This window comes from Aedes aegypti, chromosome 1 (genome assembly GCF_002204515.2).
Source record: "Aedes aegypti strain LVP_AGWG chromosome 1, AaegL5.0 Primary Assembly, whole genome shotgun sequence".
Lineage (NCBI taxonomy): Eukaryota > Metazoa > Arthropoda > Insecta > Diptera > Culicidae > Aedes > Aedes aegypti.
Window position 1 is genome coordinate 2,495,873 of NC_035107.1, and position 20,407 is coordinate 2,516,279.

Consider the following 20,407-nt stretch of genomic DNA (forward strand, 5'->3'; position numbering starts at 1 on the left):
AACATCATAAAAGCCACTATTTTGAATCTTTTTTTTATTTTTTTATTGTTTATAGGAAGCTTTTGTTGTAAGCTGGTGTAAAAACATTTTACGTAAGTATTATAGAAAAAAAGTTATATTCATTTGAGTAAACTAGTTTTTGTAAATAAAAACAAGTATTTCTCCATAGGCTCAACTTTGGCACCTCATATCTGAGTGTGCAATGCAAATCATGCCCTAATATTTTGGGGATTTTTTAGCAGACATGTTTACAATGGAATGGCGAACAAGAATTGAAGCCATAGTGGAATCCTTGAAGAAATTTCTGGAAAATTTCAAGATGAAATTTATGGAGGAATTACTGAAATTCCTGCAACATTTTTCGAAGAAAATCTCCTAATTATTTAGCGGTGGAATTTTCCTAGAGCAATTTCTTGAAAAATTCTGGAACAAGAAATCCTTAAAAAAAAATGCTGGAGTCCCTTTGGGGTGTGTTGGAAGAATCCCTGGAAAATTTCTGGAATAGTCCCAGGTGTACCCTTTTCGAAAATATCTGAAACATTTCATGGTGAAATTGCATGCTCTGAACGAGTTTCCGAAAACCATTAAATCATTTCCTGTTGAAATGTTCCTGAAGAAATTCGTTGAGAACTCCCTAAAGGAGCTTCTGGAGTAATTCATTTGCAAATCCTAGGATAAATTTCTAAAATAATGGATCATTGAAGGTAGTTTTTGTCAGTGCTCACCGCATCGAAACAAAAGCGCCACTGCATATGGGATTCAACATTGTGACAGCATTGCTGTTCTTTCAAACGCACAAGGCTACGGTGGCGCTATCTATGCTTTTCATAGCGGCCGTTTCGGTTATTTGCAGAAAGAATTCCTGGAGTAACTCTGAAGGAATTCAGAGAATACCTCGAGGATTCTCGGAGGAATCTCTGGAGGTATTTCTGAAAATTGAATACATATATCTGTTCTGGTGAAATCTTCGAAGGAATTACTGAAAGGCCTGAATTATTTCGAGAAATGCGCGTAGGAAATCTGTGAAGGAATCCTTCTGAGAATTCTTTAACGAAATCTTTGGGAGAATTACTGGAGGTTTCTCCAAAAAATTTCTGGGAAATATTTTTTAAGAAGAAATGAAGAAATCTTTTAAGGAAACTCTTGGAGAAAGTACTTTAATGCCTGGAGAAGTTTTTGTTAAAATCTCTTAAATTAAATTCTCCTTACCAGGAGAAACGTTACTAGAGAAATACGTTAAGAATTATCTCAAGGAGCTCTGGAGGAATTTCCCAAGGATTCCCTTGGGCAAATTCCTAGAGGAATCATTTTGAGAGATTCTTTGGAGAAGTCTCTAGAAGTAGAAATGTATTTATGTTTAGGAAAATTTTTTGAAAGATTCACTTAAATCCTTGGAGGAGTTTTCGTGGTGAAATTGCCCTAGAGACTTGTTTTGAGAAATCTCTGAAAGATTTTCTTCAGGAATACTGTGGAGGTATCTCTGGAGACATTTGCATAAGACATTCCTGGAGGACGCCTTGGGTAATGCCTAGAGAAATCTCCCAGGGATTTTTCGGATGAATCCCTGGATGAATCTTTGGTAGAATTTCTGGAGTATTCTCTGGAGACATTCCGGTGGGTAAAATTTAAACTTATTTTTTTCAAGAAAACCTTGAAGGAATTTCTGGAATACCCTGGAAGGAAATTCTGGAATATATTTCCTGGCAAAATGATCTTAGAAAAAAATGCTGGATTTTGGAGAAAGTCCTGAGAAATTCACTGCAAAAACTCCAGGAGAAATCGCTGGAAGATCCTCTTTAGGAATTCCTGAACAAATTGAAGGAGTATATCTTGGAAGAATCCCTGGAGGAATTCCTGATGAACTTCTAGAGGAATTTCTGGGAGAATTTTCGAAAGAATCATTGGAGAAATTTCAGGAAAATATCTGAATTTTGTTGAGGTGATATCTAGGAAGGAATAACTGAAATTCCTGGAGGAGTTTTCGAAACAATCTATGAGTTATTAAGCGATGAAATTTTCCTAGAGAAATTTCTTGAATAATCGCTGAAGGAGTCTCTAGACGAACTCCTGAAGCCCTTGAATTCCTTCAGGAGTTCGTCTAGAGACTCCTTCAGCGATTAAATCCCTCGAGAAATTGCAGGACTCCCTGATGGAACCCTGGAGAAGTCCTTTTGGGATTTCTTGGAAGAATCTATGGAGAAATCTGTAGAAGGATTCTTAAAAGGAATCTTTGGAGAAATTTGAAAAGTATCTGAATTATGTATATTGGGCAGCCATCCTCGATCATTTTTTTTGTGTATACTGTGATTATGAAAAACTAAAACAGCTCGAAGATTTTTTTAATCAGCAATGTACTAATGTATAACTGTATTTGGCAATAAATAAGTGGCAGCAAACCAAACTATATTATGCGTGACGATTGGGGGTCATGTTAATGAAATTATAACCATTATCCTTTACTTCTAATATTACGTCTCTACTAGGTCTGCTTCTCAGCTCTCTCTCTTCTCTATTCATACACGATTTGCATATTTATAAGCAGGGAAATTTATTTTTCCTTGTTATCATTTTGCAGTTGAACATAGACATTATCAATCTTAGAAAGTTTATACATTGCTTTTCGCTTTAAAATTCTAGAGGTAAGCTAGTCTTACATAATTTCGTGACGGTCTCAACATTTTAGATTTTCAATTGACACCCAGTATATTACCGTAAGACGTAGTTAACGTCAAAATGAGTAGACAGAAAGGCAGTAATCAGGAAAACAACAAAAAGAAAGTTTGCATAAGTATCAAAAAAGAAATATGAAGAATGGAATACAACATAAATGGTAAACCGAGTAATGTGAAAAATGGGACAGGATATAGGAAGATATCTAACATAAATTCCTAAAAATACGAAGAAATTGACACAGGAAGCAGTCAAACCGAGATAAAAGGGACAGAAAACATATGGACATGGAACAAAAAGATAGCAACTAGAAAAGCAGAATCGACAGAAAGACAGACAATGAAGAGACCGTATAATTAAGATGAAGGTGCATCAAAGCTATATCTCAAATTTTCAAAACCGCAAATCTGGAGAACCAAACATCCGTTTAAGCTGAAAACTTGATCGATTGATCACTTGCTGGTAATGACCAATCGATCCAGTTTACGGCTCAAACGGATGTTTGGTTCTCCAGATTTGCGATTTTGAAAATTTGAGGTTTGGCTTCGATTTATCTTCGCCTTAAAGATCCAGTGTTTCTCAGAGACAAATTCTTGGTGGATTTCTTTCTAAATCTTGTTCAAAATGTTCCTTGACAAACTCATTGCAGATTGTCTTAGTCTCCATAACATTCAAGAATCCAACAATTGCGTAGAACAATATTGAATACACATTTTGGGAACTTGGGAAACATTTGACATCACTGACGTAGAGCATTTTGACCAGTCCTGCAGTTTCAACCAGAATGTTTAAAATTTTAGTAACCTCATCGAAATCTGACTGAAAAAATATCATAACTCTAATAATCTACATGGACATCATAACTTCTTTGGAATCATAAAAATCATATCAATATTTCAAAAAAATCACAAGAACTTCAAAAATGTTTAGAGAGAGATGATTCTCAACTAATTCTACAGTAAATTATCTATTACTCGATATTCCGCATCTCGATGGCGAGTTAGAGATTATCAAGTGTAAAAGTGGGTTTTCGTGGCTTACTCGAAAATCCCTTGTAACTCGATACCTCCCCGACTCGATAGTCCCTTCAATATCTAGCTGTGGAGAGTTGATTGTACTTGATTGATACTGTTCTCTTTGTTATATTAATTTGTTATATTATATATATTTAAATATATATATTGAGATTGTTGAATGATATTCGATAGCTATAACTATTTTATTCACATTATTTCAGATTAACAGTTCACATTATTTCAGTTTCCCATCATTTTTCTGTAATGATCCTTAACCAAAAAACCTTAACTACTAGATCGATCGTCTGTTGGCCGAAAACCGGATGCCCATCATAGTAGGCGGAACCAACTACTACATCGAGAGCGTCCTCTGGCAGGTTCTGGTCGGAAGTGGCATCCGTCAGGAGCGCGTCCGGCGTCGTCGCGCGTCTGACGAACTCCAGGTGACAACTTCCGCCGGTGAAGAAGAACCCGAGAAAAAACCAAAACTGACCCGCGATGATACGCCTTCGACCAGTGGAACAGCAGCTGCTGGTCGGCCGGAAGAAAGCAAAAGTGATGACTCTGAGAACGAAAGCGAATCGAAGCGGATCGCGAAGAAAGTGCGTACAAAAGAAAAAGAAGAACGCGAAAGTGAAATTGGTGAAGGTGGTGAAGATTCGAGCCGAAAACCTGAAGCTGCCGCGATAGCAGCAGCTGATCAGGCGGAAAAAGTGTTGCTAATGACAACGGAACAAATGGAACAACTCGAGTCGACGCTTTTGCACGGCGTACTGCGACGGGTGGATCCAGTCACTGCCGATCGTCTGCATCCCAACAACAAGCGCAAAATTGTCAGGTGAGTGGATTGTGATCTTACTGTTGACTTTTACGTCGGTATTTGAATGTCAAATAAGCCGAGAATGCCGGAAAAAAAAGTTGCGAAACTGGTCGTCCATCTTCACAGAATTCCAGAGGCATTTGTTCGCACATCTCCTCCTCCTCCGATTGCGAAGATTCAATTCCATTATAGCAATAACATTGCATTTCTCAAACACCACTCAAACGCCGAGAAGACGCGTCTTGCCTACTACGATCATTCTTATGCGCGACAACCTAATAATAATAATGCTTCTTCCTGTGGCCACCTTTGCCATGGCGACGACAATTTGCTGCCACCAGCTGCCATAGCCTTCTACGGTGCGGCGGGGGAATCCTGTACCTACTATTGCATTAAAATGTTTCCCGTCTGTCGCTCTCGGGTCTCTGCATCGCATGCCAAGAGAGAAGTTGAACCTTCGCCGACTTTTTTTTGTTTCTAGTTCAGTCGGTTCAGTGCTGAGAAATTCCATCTGACAAACCACTTTTGAAATTCATAACATCACCTCCGCTCTGGTCGCCAGGTCTCTCGGTCTACTGGCAGGTTTGGGGTTGCATGGCTTGCGACAGTGGTTCTCAAACATTCAAACCTCGATTCGATTTCGATTCGATTTCGATTCGATTTCGATTCGATTTCGATTCGATTTCGATTCGATTTCGATTCGATTTCGATTCGATTTCGATTCGATTTCGATTCGATTCGATTTCGATTCGATTTCGATTCGATTTCGATTCGATTTCGATTCGATTTCGATTCGATTTCGATTCGATTTCGATTCGATTTCGATTCGATTTCGATTCGATTTCGATTCGATTTCGATTCGATTTCGATTCGATTTCGATTCGATTCGATTTCGATTCGATTTCGATTCGATTTCGATTCGATTTCGATTCGATTTCGATTCGATTTCGATTCGATTTCGATTCGATTTCGATTCGATTCGATTCGATTCGATTTCGATTCGATTTCGATTCGATTTCGATTCGATTTCGATTCGATTTCGATTCGATTTCGATTCGATTTCGATTCGATTTCGATTCGATTTCGATTCGATTTCGATTCGATTTCGATTCGATTTCGATTCGATTTCGATTCGATTTCGATTCGATTTCGATTCGATTTCGATTCGATTTCGATTCGATTTCGATTCGATTTCGATTCGATTTCGATTCGATTTCGATTCGATTTCGATTCGATTTCGATTCGATTTCGATTCGATTTCGATTCGATTTCGATTCGATTTCGATTCGATTTCGATTCGATTTCGATTCGATTTCGATTCGATTTCGATTCGATTTCGATTCGATTTCGATTCGATTTCGATTCGATTTCGATTCGATTTCGATTCGATTTCGATTCGATTTCGATTCGATTTCGATTCGATTTCGATTCGATTTCGATTCGATTTCGATTCGATTTCGATTCGATTTCGATTCGATTTCGATTCGATTTCGATTCGATTTCGATTCGATTTCGATTCGATTTCGATTCGATTTCGATTCGATTTCGATTCGATTTCGATTCGATTTCGATTCGATTTCGATTCGATTTCGATTCGATTTCGATTCGATTTCGATTCGATTTCGATTCGATTTCGATTCGATTTCGATTCGATTTCGATTCGATTTCGATTCGATTTCGATTCGATTTCGATTCGATTTCGATTCGATTTCGATTCGATTTCGATTCGATTTCGATTCGATTTCGATTCGATTTCGATTCGATTTCGATTCGATTTCGATTCGATTTCGATTCGATTTCGATTCGATTTCGATTCGATTTCGATTCGATTTCGATTCGATTTCGATTCGATTTCGATTCGATTTCGATTCGATTTCGATTCGATTTCGATTCGATTTCGATTCGATTTCGATTCGATTTCGATTCGATTTCGATTCGATTTCGATTCGATTTCGATTCGATTTCGATTCGATTTCGATTCGATTTCGATTCGATTCGATTCGATTTCGATTCGATTTCGATTCGATTCGATTTCGATTCGATTTCGATTCGATTTCGATTCGATTTCGATTCGATTTCGATTCGATTTCGATTCGATTTCGATTCGATTTCGATTCGATTTCGATTCGATTTCGATTCGATTTCGATTCGATTTCGATTCGATTTCGATTCGATTTCGATTCGATTTCGATTCGATTTCGATTCGATTTCGATTCGATTTCGATTCGATTTCGATTCGATTTCGATTCGATTTCGATTCGATTTCGATTCGATTTCGATTCGATTTCGATTCGATTTCGATTCGATTCGATTTCGATTCGATTTCGATTCGATTTCGATTCGATTTCGATTCGATTTCGATTCGATTTCGATTCGATTTCGATTCGATTTCGATTCGATTTCGATTCGATTTCGATTCGATTTCGATTCGATTTCGATTCGATTTCGATTCGATTTCGATTCGATTTCGATTCGATTTCGATTCGATTTCGATTCGATTTCGATTCGATTTCGATTCGATTTCGATTCGATTTCGATTCGATTTCGATTCGATTTCGATTCGATTTCGATTCGATTTCGATTCGATTTCGATTCGATTTCGATTCGATTTCGATTCGATTCGATTCGATTCGATTCGATTTCGATTCGATTTCGATTCGATTTCGATTCGATTTCGATTCGATTTCGATTCGATTTCGATTCGATTTCGATTCGATTTCGATTCGATTTCGATTCGATTTCGATTCGATTTCGATTCGATTTCGATTCGATTTCGATTCGATTTCGATTCGATTTCGATTCGATTTCGATTCGATTTCGATTCGATTTCGATTCGATTTCGATTCGATTTCGATTCGATTTCGATTCGATTTCGATTCGATTTCGATTCGATTTCGATTCGATTTCGATTCGATTTCGATTCGATTTCGATTCGATTTCGATTCGATTTCGATTCGATTTCGATTCGATTTCGATTCGATTTCGATTCGATTTCGATTCGATTTCGATTCGATTTCGATTCGATTTCGATTCGATTTCGATTCGATTTCGATTCGATTTCGATTCGATTTCGATTCGATTTCGATTCGATTTCGATTCGATTTCGATTCGATTTCGATTCGATTTCGATTCGATTTCGATTCGATTTCGATTCGATTTCGATTCGATTTCGATTCGATTTCGATTCGATTTCGATTCGATTTCGATTCGATTTCGATTCGATTTCGATTCGATTTCGATTCGATTTCGATTCGATTTCGATTCGATTTCGATTCGATTTCGATTCGATTTCGATTCGATTTCGATTCGATTTCGATTCGATTTCGATTCGATTTCGATTCGATTTCGATTCGATTTCGATTCGATTTCGATTCGATTTCGATTCGATTTCGATTCGATTTCGATTCGATTTCGATTCGATTTCGATTCGATTTCGATTCGATTTCGATTCGATTTCGATTCGATTTCGATTCGATTTCGATTCGATTTCGATTCGATTTCGATTCGATTTCGATTCGATTTCGATTCGATTTCGATTCGATTTCGATTCGATTTCGATTCGATTCGATTCGATTTCGATTCGATTTCGATTCGATTTCGATTCGATTTCGATTCGATTTCGATTCGATTTCGATTCGATTTCGATTCGATTTCGATTCGATTTCGATTCGATTTCGATTCGATTTCGATTCGATTCGATTCGATTTCGATTCGATTTCGATTCGATTTCGATTCGATTTCGATTCGATTTCGATTCGATTTCGATTCGATTTCGATTCGATTTCGATTCGATTTCGATTCGATTTCGATTCGATTTCGATTCGATTTCGATTCGATTTCGATTCGATTTCGATTCGATTTCGATTCGATTTCGATTCGATTTCGATTCGATTTCGATTCGATTTCGATTCGATTTCGATTCGATTTCGATTCGATTTCGATTCGATTTCGATTCGATTTCGATTCGATTTCGATTCGATTTCGATTCGATTTCGATTCGATTTCGATTCGATTTCGATTCGATTTCGATTCGATTTCGATTCGATTTCGATTCGATTTCGATTCGATTTCGATTCGATTTCGATTCGATTCGATTTCGATTCGATTTCGATTCGATTTCGATTCGATTTCGATTCGATTTCGATTCGATTTCGATTCGATTTCGATTCGATTTCGATTCGATTTCGATTCGATTTCGATTCGATTTCGATTCGATTTCGATTCGATTTCGATTCGATTTCGATTCGATTTCGATTCGATTTCGATTCGATTTCGATTCGATTTCGATTCGATTTCGATTCGATTTCGATTCGATTTCGATTCGATTTCGATTCGATTTCGATTCGATTTCGATTCGATTTCGATTCGATTTCGATTCGATTTCGATTCGATTTCGATTCGATTTCGATTCGATTTCGATTCGATTTCGATTCGATTTCGATTCGATTTCGATTCGATTTCGATTCGATTTCGATTCGATTTCGATTCGATTTCGATTCGATTTCGATTCGATTTCGATTCGATTTCGATTCGATTTCGATTCGATTTCGATTCGATTTCGATTCGATTTCGATTCGATTTCGATTCGATTTCGATTTCGATTCGATTTCGATTCGATTTCGATTCGATTTCGATTCGATTTCGATTCGATTTCGATTCGATTTCGATTCGATTTCGATTCGATTTCGATTCGATTTCGATTCGATTTCGATTCGATTTCGATTCGATTTCGATTCGATTTCGATTCGATTTCGATTCGATTTCGATTCGATTTCGATTCGATTTCGATTCGATTTCGATTCGATTTCGATTCGATTTCGATTCGATTTCGATTCGATTTCGATTCGATTTCGATTCGATTTCGATTCGATTTCGATTCGATTTCGATTCGATTTCGATTCGATTTCGATTCGATTCGATTCGATTTCGATTCGATTTCGATTCGATTTCGATTCGATTTCGATTCGATTTCGATTCGATTTCGATTCGATTTCGATTCGATTTCGATTCGATTTCGATTCGATTTCGATTCGATTTTCGATTCGATTTCGATTCGATTTCGATTCGATTTCGATGATTCGATTTCGATTCGATTTCGATTCGATTTCGATTCGATTTCGATTCGATTTCGATTCGATTTCGATTCGATTTCGATTCGATTTCGATTCGATTTCGATTCGATTTCGATTCGATTTCGATTCGATTTCGATTCGATTTCGATTCGATTTCGATTCGATTTCGATTCGATTTCGATTCGATTTCGATTCGATTTCGATTCGATTTCGATTCGATTTCGATTCGATTTCGATTCGATTTCGATTCGATTTCGATTCGATTTCGATTCGATTTCGATTCGATTTCGATTCGATTTCGATTCGATTTCGATTCGATTTCGATTCGATTTCGATTCGATTTCGATTCGATTTCGATTCGATTTCGATTCGATTTCGATTCGATTTCGATTCGATTTCGATTCGATTTCGATTCGATTTCGATTCGATTTCGATTCGATTTCGATTCGATTTCGATTCGATTTCGATTCGATTTCGATTCGATTTCGATTCGATTTCGATTCGATTTCGATTCGATTCGATTTCGATTCGATTTCGATTCGATTTCGATTCGATTTCGATTCGATTTCGATTCGATTTCGATTCGATTTCGATTCGATTTCGATTCGATTTCGATTCGATTTCGATTCGATTTCGATCGATTCGATTCGATTCGATTTCGATTCGATTTCGATTCGATTTCGATTCGATTTCGATTCGATTTCGATTCGATTTCGATTCGATTTCGATTCGATTTCGATTCGATTTCGATTCGATTTCGATTCGATTTCGATTCGATTTCGATTCGATTTCGATTCGATTTCGATTCGATTTCGATTCGATTCGATTCGATTTCGATTCGATTTCGATTCGATTTCGATTCGATTTCGATTCGATTTCGATTCGATTTCGATTCGATTTCGATTCGATTTCGATTCGATTTCGATTCGATTTCGATTCGATTTCGATTCGATTTCGATTCGATTTCGATTCGATTTCGATTCGATTTCGATTCGATTTCGATTCGATTTCGATTCGATTTCGATTCGATTTCGATTCGATTTCGATTCGATTTCGATTCGATTTCGATTCGATTTCGATTCGATTTCGATTCGATTTCGATTCGATTTCGATTCGATTTCGATTCGATTTCGATTCGATTTCGATTCGATTTCGATTCGATTTCGATTCGATTTCGATTCGATTTCGATTCGATTTCGATTCGATTTCGATTCGATTTCGATTCGATTTCGATTCGATTTCGATTCGATTTCGATTCGATTTCGATTCGATTTCGATTCGATTTCGATTCGATTTCGATTCGATTTCGATTCGATTTCGATTCGATTTCGATTCGATTTCGATTCGATTTCGATTCGATTTCGATTCGATTTCGATTCGATTTCGATTCGATTTCGATTCGATTTCGATCGATTTCGATTCGATTTCGATTCGATTTCGATTCGATTTCGATTCGATTTCGATTCGATTTCGATTCGATTTCGATTCGATTTCGATTCGATTTCGATTCGATTTCGATTCGATTTCGATTCGATTTCGATTCGATTTCGATTCGATTCGATTCGATTTCGATTCGATTTCGATTCGATTTCGATTCGATTTCGATTCGATTTCGATTCGATTTCGATTCGATTTCGATTCGATTCGATTCGATTTCGATTCGATTTCGATTCGATTTCGATTCGATTTCGATTCGATTTCGATTCGATTTCGATTCGATTTCGATTCGATTTCGATTCGATTTCTATTTCGTTTGGGAACCCCTGGCACGCGTCGTCTTCGTCACCATCGAGGGAGACTCCACCTACACATTGCCATTCCCGGCCCCGGAATGATCCGTAAAGATGGGAAAAGACTGAAAGTGGTGTATGCTGCTGGCTGTACCCTACCTGCCGGCCATCTCTACCTTCTATCCTCTAGTAGTCTATGCTATGGCATACGAGGCGACGTCGGTGGGTGGCATCAAGCGGAAAAAATGCAGTGCAGCGTCGTCGGTCGTCGGTGAAATGTGCATGAACGATCGCCCACCTCTGCAATATGTCGGATGCTGCACTAAGTTCGCACTGTGGGAGATTCTGCGGCACGAAATCGGTCAAAATACAATGTTAGTATGCGTTTCCCTTAGGATGAATCTCAAAATTAAGAAATTCAAGGTTTGCTTTGATCCAAGCGGAAATGCTTCAGACCCATCGCAGTAGGCCGCAGTGTGCGCGCGTGCTCCCGAGAGGGATAAGAAACGCATAAAAATGCTATTCACTGCATCGCCATAAAGTCATTCCTCGGGACAGCGACACCCGGACAGTGGGATTGCATTCGGGACCGGACCCGGAGTTCACCCGCCGGGACAGACAGAGGGAGCCGCGTGTGTCTGAAATGGTTATTTTGCTCCCGTTTGAGCTCTCGGGTCTGGAAGGAGAGTTTTCTTCCCGGGTGTAGAGTTTTACGTTCCGGAAAGGTTAATAGCATTTTCCTGTTGAGTGTTTGTCCCTTCTTTTTCACTTTTTGGGGGCGCTCTGGTGGAAAAGGTGCATTTTGTCGGACAAGACGAAGGAATCTTGACGTCGCTGGCTGTAGACGCGGCAGTCGTTGTCGTTTTTCCGCATCGTCGTCGTCGTCGACGTCTAGCGATGGAGACTGCGCTAAAACTGAACTGGACAGTCAGACACTCTGAAGTGAGTGTGAATCGTTCGTTATTGCACTTTACTGCTGGGCTGGCATCGGGGAAATATATTCATATTAATGTACAACTTTCCGGATGATTTATGTGGTGCTATGCTGAATAGGGCAATCGATTATTAAAGCAAAGGGCCAAGGATGGATAGGATTGGACGGGTTCGAGTTATTTCAGCTTGAACTTGCAAATGGACGGAGGCAGTTTTATTGCCTCGCATTCATTATCGACGCCTGCTATGTTTTTTTTTTCTTTTCTGAGTACCCCTTACGTTTTTGACCTTTGAGCAGGTCTTGGATCAGGTCAATATTTCATTGACAAATGTATTTTGTAGTTCCAAAGGCCGATTTTAGAATCAGGTTCTGCAAATAGCAAAAATTAATTAATACGTAATTTTAGCTTCACATCAGTTTATTTGCAAACATGGTGCACAATAAGGTACGACTGCTGAAAATTTAGATCTATCATTCAGCATCCGCATACACTCAATCTCCGAATTGCAACTTGAAGCAATATCGAGTGGAGATTCAAGTTTTTGAGCATTTCATAAATCCAATTTGTAGTCCTTGTAAGTAGCTTATGATTCCGTGCAGCTACCAATATAAAAACGATTAAAAACGATCAACTGATGGAACATACACTTCGTAGTCGCTACTCCGTGATCAATCAGGATAGTGATATTGCACAGAGAACCACTCAAGATGAAGCTTGGGTTTTAGCTTTTTTCCATCTTCAATGTACAATCACACTACCCTTGATATTTATAGATTGATAACGGCGCCGGCCACGTTCTTATGTCCATCGGGGAGAGGAAGGAATGTTGATTAGTTAGCCGTTGTTACTAGAAAACCGGAGAATCTCCTGCATTTCCCACAGCTATCTTGGAGGTAGGAGTGTTTTGTTAGTGATGGATGAGGTATTCGACCGTACACGCAAAATAAAAATCTCTTACAAAAATTGCAAGGCCCCACCTAATACAATCTCTGCATAAGAACAATACAATAATTGTATTGTGCCTACCGGCAGCATTTTGTATTATAACGTTTTACTTCATTTTATCCAACACATGCAAACATCCCCCTTCAAACTTAAACGCACGAATCCATGTCTAAAAATAACTTCGATTCTCTTTTGAACGAAGTGGGATAGCATTATGTGATACATCAGCTCCTTCTTATGCTTTCCTTCTTTCGTGTCCAGTTGACATTCGAATACAGTCTCCAATTAGGCGCACTACTACTACGCGAACATTAGAACTTATGAGAATTCATTTTTTGAGGTATTATTGAATATCTCGTATGTGCTAAAAGATAGCTCAATGCTGTCTTCGACGAAGTTTCAGTACTCTTTAGATCTATCTTAAAGAGTTAATGATCATCCTTTTAGTTGAGAACTTGGCCAGTGTTTCCAACATAATTTATATAACTATAATATATATGTATGGGGCCTTCCTTAACCAAGTGATAAAGTCCGCAGCTACCAATTAAAGCCAAGTTGATGGTATCTGGGATGGATTCTCGGTCGGTCCAGGATATTTTCGCAATGGAAATTTCCTCAACTTCCCTGTGCATAGAGTATCACCGTACCTTGCCACACGATATGCGAATGCGAAAAGGGCAACTTTGGCAAAAAAAAGCTCTCACTTAATAACTGTGAAAGTGCTCATACGAACGCTAAGCTGAGAAATTGGCTATGTCCCAGTGGGGACGTAATGGCAGCAAAGAAAGAAAGAAAGGAACATGTACACGCAAGTGGGTAATGGAGTTACCGTTTGAACAATACATTAAAATACCTACCTTGATACCTTGATGGCTACAGCGTAGCATCACGCCATTGCCGGGCGTATTGTAGAGCTCCATCTTCGTCGGTCTTGGGCGAAACTTCTCCAGTTGCCCCGAACGTTTAGGGTCGCCAGGTTCCACTGCGTTCAGCCAGCGTATTCGTGGTCTTCTCCGAAGCCGCCGACCTCTACCTGGTTCCCTGCTGAATATTATTTTCGCAATTCTTTCTTCTGACATTCGCAGTGACCAGCCCACTGAAGTCTGCCGTATTTTACACGCTTGATAATATTCGCATATTTGTACACTTGATACAACTCGTGATTCATGCGTCTGCGCCACACACCATTTTCGAGTTTCCCACCGAGTATTGTCCGCAGCACTTTACGCTCGAAAACACCGAGAGTTTTCCGGTCTGACTCTTTTAACGTCCACGCTTCGTGCCCGTAGAGAGCCACCGAAAGAATCAATGTTTTATACAGGGCGAATTTTGTTTCGGTTTGCAAGCTGCGGGACCTAAGCTGGTTACGTAGTCCGTAAAAGGCCCTATTCGCAGCCGCAACACGTATTTTCACTTCGCGAGAAACGTCATTGTCACATGTCACAAGTGTTCCAAGGTAAACAAATTCTTCAAACACATCCCCATCAAACACTACCTCAGCACTTACACCACCATGCCTGACTCTATCTCTACCTGTAATCATATACTTCGTTTTGGTAGAATTGATGGTCAGGTCTATCCTCGCTGTCTCCCTCTTCAGAGGCACGAAGGCCTCTTCCACTGGCCTGCGATCGATTCCAATCAGGTCTATATCGTCCGCAAAGCCAAGGAGCATGTGCGACCTTGTGATAATAGTGTCATTTCTTTGCACGCCAGATCTCCTAATAGCACCCTCAAGTACAATGTTGAACAGTAAATTCGAAAGTGCGTCGCCCTGCTTCAATCCGTCTAATGTCACGAACGAGGTTGACATCTCGTCTGCGATACGAACACTTGATTTCGAACCATCCAGCGTAGCACGTATCAGCCTAATTAGTTTCGCCGGAAAACCATTTTCAGACATTATCTGCCAAAGCTTATCTGCCATTTCTTTTCACTGAGTCGTACGCCGCCTTGAAATCAATAAACAGATGGTGAGTCTGCAAGTTATACTCCCGAAATTTGTCTAGGATCATTCGCAAGCTAAACATCTAGTCCGTTGTCGAACGTCGTGATTAACGAACATTAAAATACTAACAGTTATATTTACGATTTCTATCAACTTAAGCAGTCCCAAATGAACAATAACATTGATAATATGTGAATAAAAATGTTATGTAATGTTATTCTTGTCAGTCAAGTTTTCTTCTGTTTAATTATGTTCGTTTGAATGATTCGACAACAATATAAATACAACAATTTCAATGTTAAATCTTACATCATGAAACAGCAATTGCATTCCTGCTCTGTACATTTATTATTTATCTGTTATTTGTGTTTACGAAAGTTGGAGATAACGTCGGATAACTTTTTGGAAGAAATCGTTTCTTCGTTTCTTGGAACGGAACCATTAAATAAAGTACTTAGAACCTTTTTCTATGTTAATAACAGGCTTCCCGAAATCTCACGACCGCACCGATGAGACCGTGAGCAATGCGATCGGCTGTCGCATTTCTCTTTGTATTATGGACAGCGACACAAACAGAGCATACACAACTAAACTGTTATGAGTGCGACAAATCGCATGCTCTTAATATTCCAATGTGTCTCACGAAGTTAAATCTCATAGCAACATTGTCGCAATGTGTACACGAGCTTGACTGCACATGTGCTGTTTCATGCGCTATCCGATATGTGACATGTCTCATGCGCTGTTCATGTGATAGGTACTGGTTTCAAAGCTCCAAAAACTTAGCGCGTTATTTTTGTTTTACAACGATTTGAACTGTATGGGGCTCTGCACTGTTTGATTTTGTATGTCATTTTGACTTTTACTGGCCTTGTTGTTTACTTTTTTCATGAAGGAGCGAAGGAGAGCGAATAATTGTTGTGCAGAGCCCTATTGTACGAGACGTTCCATAGTGCGTTGAATGCAAGGAGATGCGAGATAAAAATTAAATCTGTAAAATCAAGCCATTTTAGCAAAGTTGTTCTTAACTAAAAGAGCTGTAATTGACATAAACGACATATTATATAAACATAATCGCAAAACTGTCTCAAGCACCAATTTCATTATTTTCCATGAACAACCCTGTAAGATGTACTTAAATTGCTCATAAAGACGCAAGCAATTATTTGCAAACATGTCACTTTTATTTTTACGCCTATATGCTCAAAAATCGTATATATCCAGTTTTCAATATAAAAATTGAATAAAATCTTGGGAACTACACATATTATTTTATATCATTTTTAACACAAATTTGCTCTGGTGTAGAGTCTGGTAGCCGATACAACATAGAATTAGAAGATTTTATGTTTTTTTTTATTGCATAAAACCCATGTTTATACTTGTGCTGGGTAATGACTGTGCTGCAAATATTCAAAAATCTTCAAAAGTTGCAGTTATGTAGTTGCAACTGTATCTTTCAGACCCCTCAAAGAACACACTTAGAAACAAGTCCCGAACAAAGCTTGAGATCATTTTGATGTTGTAATGTCGCGGATTTTGATAACTCAGTTGGTTGTCATTTTGGTCGTTTTAACGGTTGAAATATCAAAACGGAGAGCAGAAATATGTTCCCGTGAAATCAAATTGAAAACTGTTTTTGCTATCAGTAACAGCCAATTGAAAACAGTTTTGCTATCATTGAGGACAAATTGAGAACGTACTGAGTTATTAATATTATTGTTTGATACCAAAACAAGCCTTCAAAAAGATGAATGCATTATATAGTATATTATCATAGCTTTTAAAGATGAAACAGTAATAATATAAACTGTCACATAAAAAAAAAGATAACAAAACCAAAACAAAATATGATATCGAATATAATAATGTTAAATTGATATCAAATTTTGACATAAACTTGATGCTGAAAACAGGATATGTTTGTATGTTGGATATGTTGAATCGATAATTCAATTACACGTTAGTTTTTCATAACAAAATCAACGTGCTGATTCTTCAGATTCAAATACAAATTATGGTGTTCTTGTCTCATAAAATATATTTACTAACCTTCAGCAACTTCAACTAAACTAACCTTCATGTTTACTTACAGGGATTGAATCCTGAGAAAATTGAGAGAATCTCTCACGTATCGCTCTCTGTAACTATCATAACATGCTGCACATTATGAGAGACTGTTTATCGTATACTGCTACAACTTTGATCAGATTGGGGGGATAGTAGTGCATGATAAAACCCCTCTAAACATGCTCCAAGCCTGGGGGACACTATTGCTATTGGAAGTTCGTGGATTGTTTATCGTGTCAGTAAAGAAAAACGCCTATCCCCAACGGTAAACAAGCGAGAAAAATGGATTTTATCATCGCTCTCTCGTTGGGGCTCTCGCTCGCTGCTTCCATTTATCAGACTTGTTACACCTTGCGATACAATGACGATCGTGGACCGCAACAGATGGGATGTTTTTCTTTGCTTGCTTTGATCGTGCTTCATTCTCAAATGAGAGCGAATTCTGCAACGCCTGTTTACTTAAGATTTTAGTTGAATAGATTGGGACAACAACAATTGAAGTACGTTTCGTCTTCCAAGATTGTTCCGTTTTTTGTTATTCTTTTGTCCCGTTTTTATCCGATTTGCTTATGATCAGCTTAGTCACAGTTTCGTTACTCGAGAAATTTGATGTTAGATGCTTTTCTCCATACAAAATAAAATTAATTTACTTTACAACTGTGGACATGAAAGAAAAATGCAATCCATTGATGAAATCCCATAAGACAAACTGCGGGCCAAATCGCAGAAACAATTTTGTGTAGCGAGCTACTTTTTTAAGTGCACAAATGTTCGCATGAATTCTGATAAAAGTTAATAAATCAAATTCTTGAAATTTGATAAATTTGATTTTTTATTAATAGAAAAAAAATGCTGCTAAATATTTTGACGCTGGATATTTCAAAAGTCCCTTTCGAAATAATGTAACAATCTCTCCAAGAAAATTTTGAAGGGTTCATCGTAATTTTTTGTAGACTGTGAGAATGATTCCTAAAATAAAAAAAAACATTTTCAGAATCCGACTTAGTATTATTCAAAATCCAGCTTAGGATGTTGGAGAGCATGACTCAAAATTTATGAAAATTGTCAACAATCTTCTGCGATTATCCTACTTTGAAAAGATTAAAGAAGGCTTTTCAGTGTGTATTTTAAAATAAATCTGCTAAAATATCTATCATTTAAGATTCTATCGAAATCTTGAATAAGATTACAATCTTGCATAGGATTATAAAAAAAAAAAACCTGTTCGAATCCCACCTGAAGACGTGGATTTTTTTCATGATCTCACTCATAATTTATCCATAAAAATCCACGCGTAATGAGCTTCTTCTTCTTCTTGGCATTAACGCCCTCACTGGGACAGAGCGTGCTTCTCAGCATAGTGTTCTTATGAGCACTTCCCCAGTTATTAACTGAGAACTTTCTTTGGCAAATTTGCCATTTTTCGCATTCGTACATATATCGTGTGACAGGTACGATGATACTCTATGCCCAGGAAAGTCAAAGAAATTTCCTTTACGAAAATATCCTGGACCTACCGGATGTTCCGGATACCCCCAAGTGGCCATAGCTGATCATAAAGCGTTCGAAATATTAGTTTCGTTCTTGAATGTAGAAAACCAGTGAAATAAAAAAAAACAACGATCATTTCCAAGACATCTTCCATGATAAGGCCAGTTTTAAGGACGTTCCGGATCGTTCGGGGGACCATACAGTAGAGTCACATGGTGGCCTAAATACTGATACTGTTCATGGCAAGTGAAAACAAAGAATTTTCAAAAATTGCGGTGTTGTGGATGTTCCGGATCTTCCGGAAGGCATATTTCAGTTTTTCAAGGAAGCTTCCATAAAAGTGACTCCTTTAATCACTTGAATATCTTTCATGTTGCACAATTGCTTCCTACAAAACTTGAGTTGTTAAATGACAGTTTAGTATTATAAAACTGTTCGGGAAAGGAAGTTGATCAATTTTTTACCCGACTTGACCCAGGAGGACACCGGAATAACTCCGGCCACATGCAAAATTTTGGACCACTTTCCCCAGCATAGGAAAATAGAAGAGTATGGATTTCATATAGTGAAAGAAGTTTGCAAATCGAAAAGAAAATAACCCGGTCGGATACGGGTTAAAATCATAAATATTTGATTCGAAAAAAATAGTGTAAAACTAAACTTAAAACTAAAACAGATTGGAAGAATAGTGAACGGGTCAAACATAAGAAAAGTGTTTAAGTTGTGGGTTAGACGCGGCCCGCAAGCCAAACATTGGGCAGTAGCGTGCGACAAAATTCAGATTATCGCTTCAGTTCACTTTTTGGATTGCATTAGGGTCCCATAATAACTGTGCAAAATTTCAACTCGACCAGTGAAACTATAATTTAACGCGAGCCGTTCAAAGTTTATAAGGGATTTATTTTGGGAAAACTAACGTTTACTAAGAAAAAAACGTCAGAAGTCGCAAATTGTCCTCTATTAAAATTCTAGAAATAGCCCTCGATAGGTACTTTTACGATGAAAAACATTGCCGAAGTCCGCGAAACAATCCGACACTTGTGAAAAAAGTTATTCAAGGAAAACCAGTTGTCAAGGTGACGTTGATTATATAATAACAAAATTAGGCAAATTTTCAAATAGTAAATGCTTGATAACTTTTTTCACAAGGATAGGATTACTTTGCGGTGTACTCTTATTGTCAATGTTCTCGGTGATATCGACAACATTCCAGTTCCGAAAATGCTCCTAGAGTACCGATCGGCAGTCGCTCTCCGTATTCTACACATTTGCGCAGCTGCCTCGTACATATGGAAGCCTCATGAGCTAAGTCTCATGAGACGATACATGCGCTACAGTGGCATGCGGTTCACACATTGCTAAATGCGACAAACGATGCAGTCGCACAGCGCTCGGGTTTCCTATGTACGTGCGATGCGACAAACACGAAAAGAGAGAGAAGAGAGAAGTCTCATTTCAAGCGCACATCAAAACGATGATCGTGTGCTTCTTTTCGGTGTGTCTCACAAACAAAGTCTCACGCACTTGAAGCCTGGTTGATAGACCTATACCACATTTTCATGTTTTGAAATGGCTTTACGGGATTTCCATGTGTTCTTCTATATTGGATCTTTTCAATCAACGTCTTCCTTTCATTTGGCTGCCCGTAGAAGACACATTAATATCGTAATGTTTCGCAATCTCTTTTAGAGAAGTTCCATTATTTCTTAA

The 20,407-nt window shown here is 38.3% G+C and overlaps 1 protein-coding gene across 1 annotated transcript in view; it reads left to right on the plus strand.

The window, feature by feature from the left end:
• Positions 1-20,407, plus strand: part of LOC5571578 (tRNA dimethylallyltransferase, mitochondrial) — a 763,523-nt gene that overhangs the window by 235,579 nt on the left and 507,537 nt on the right. Inside the window, exon 3 of the mRNA XM_021838779.1 lies at positions 3,983-4,524. Within this exon, the coding sequence (XP_021694471.1) occupies positions 3,983-4,524 (542 nt within the window). The remainder of the gene's footprint in view (positions 1-3,982; positions 4,525-20,407) is intronic.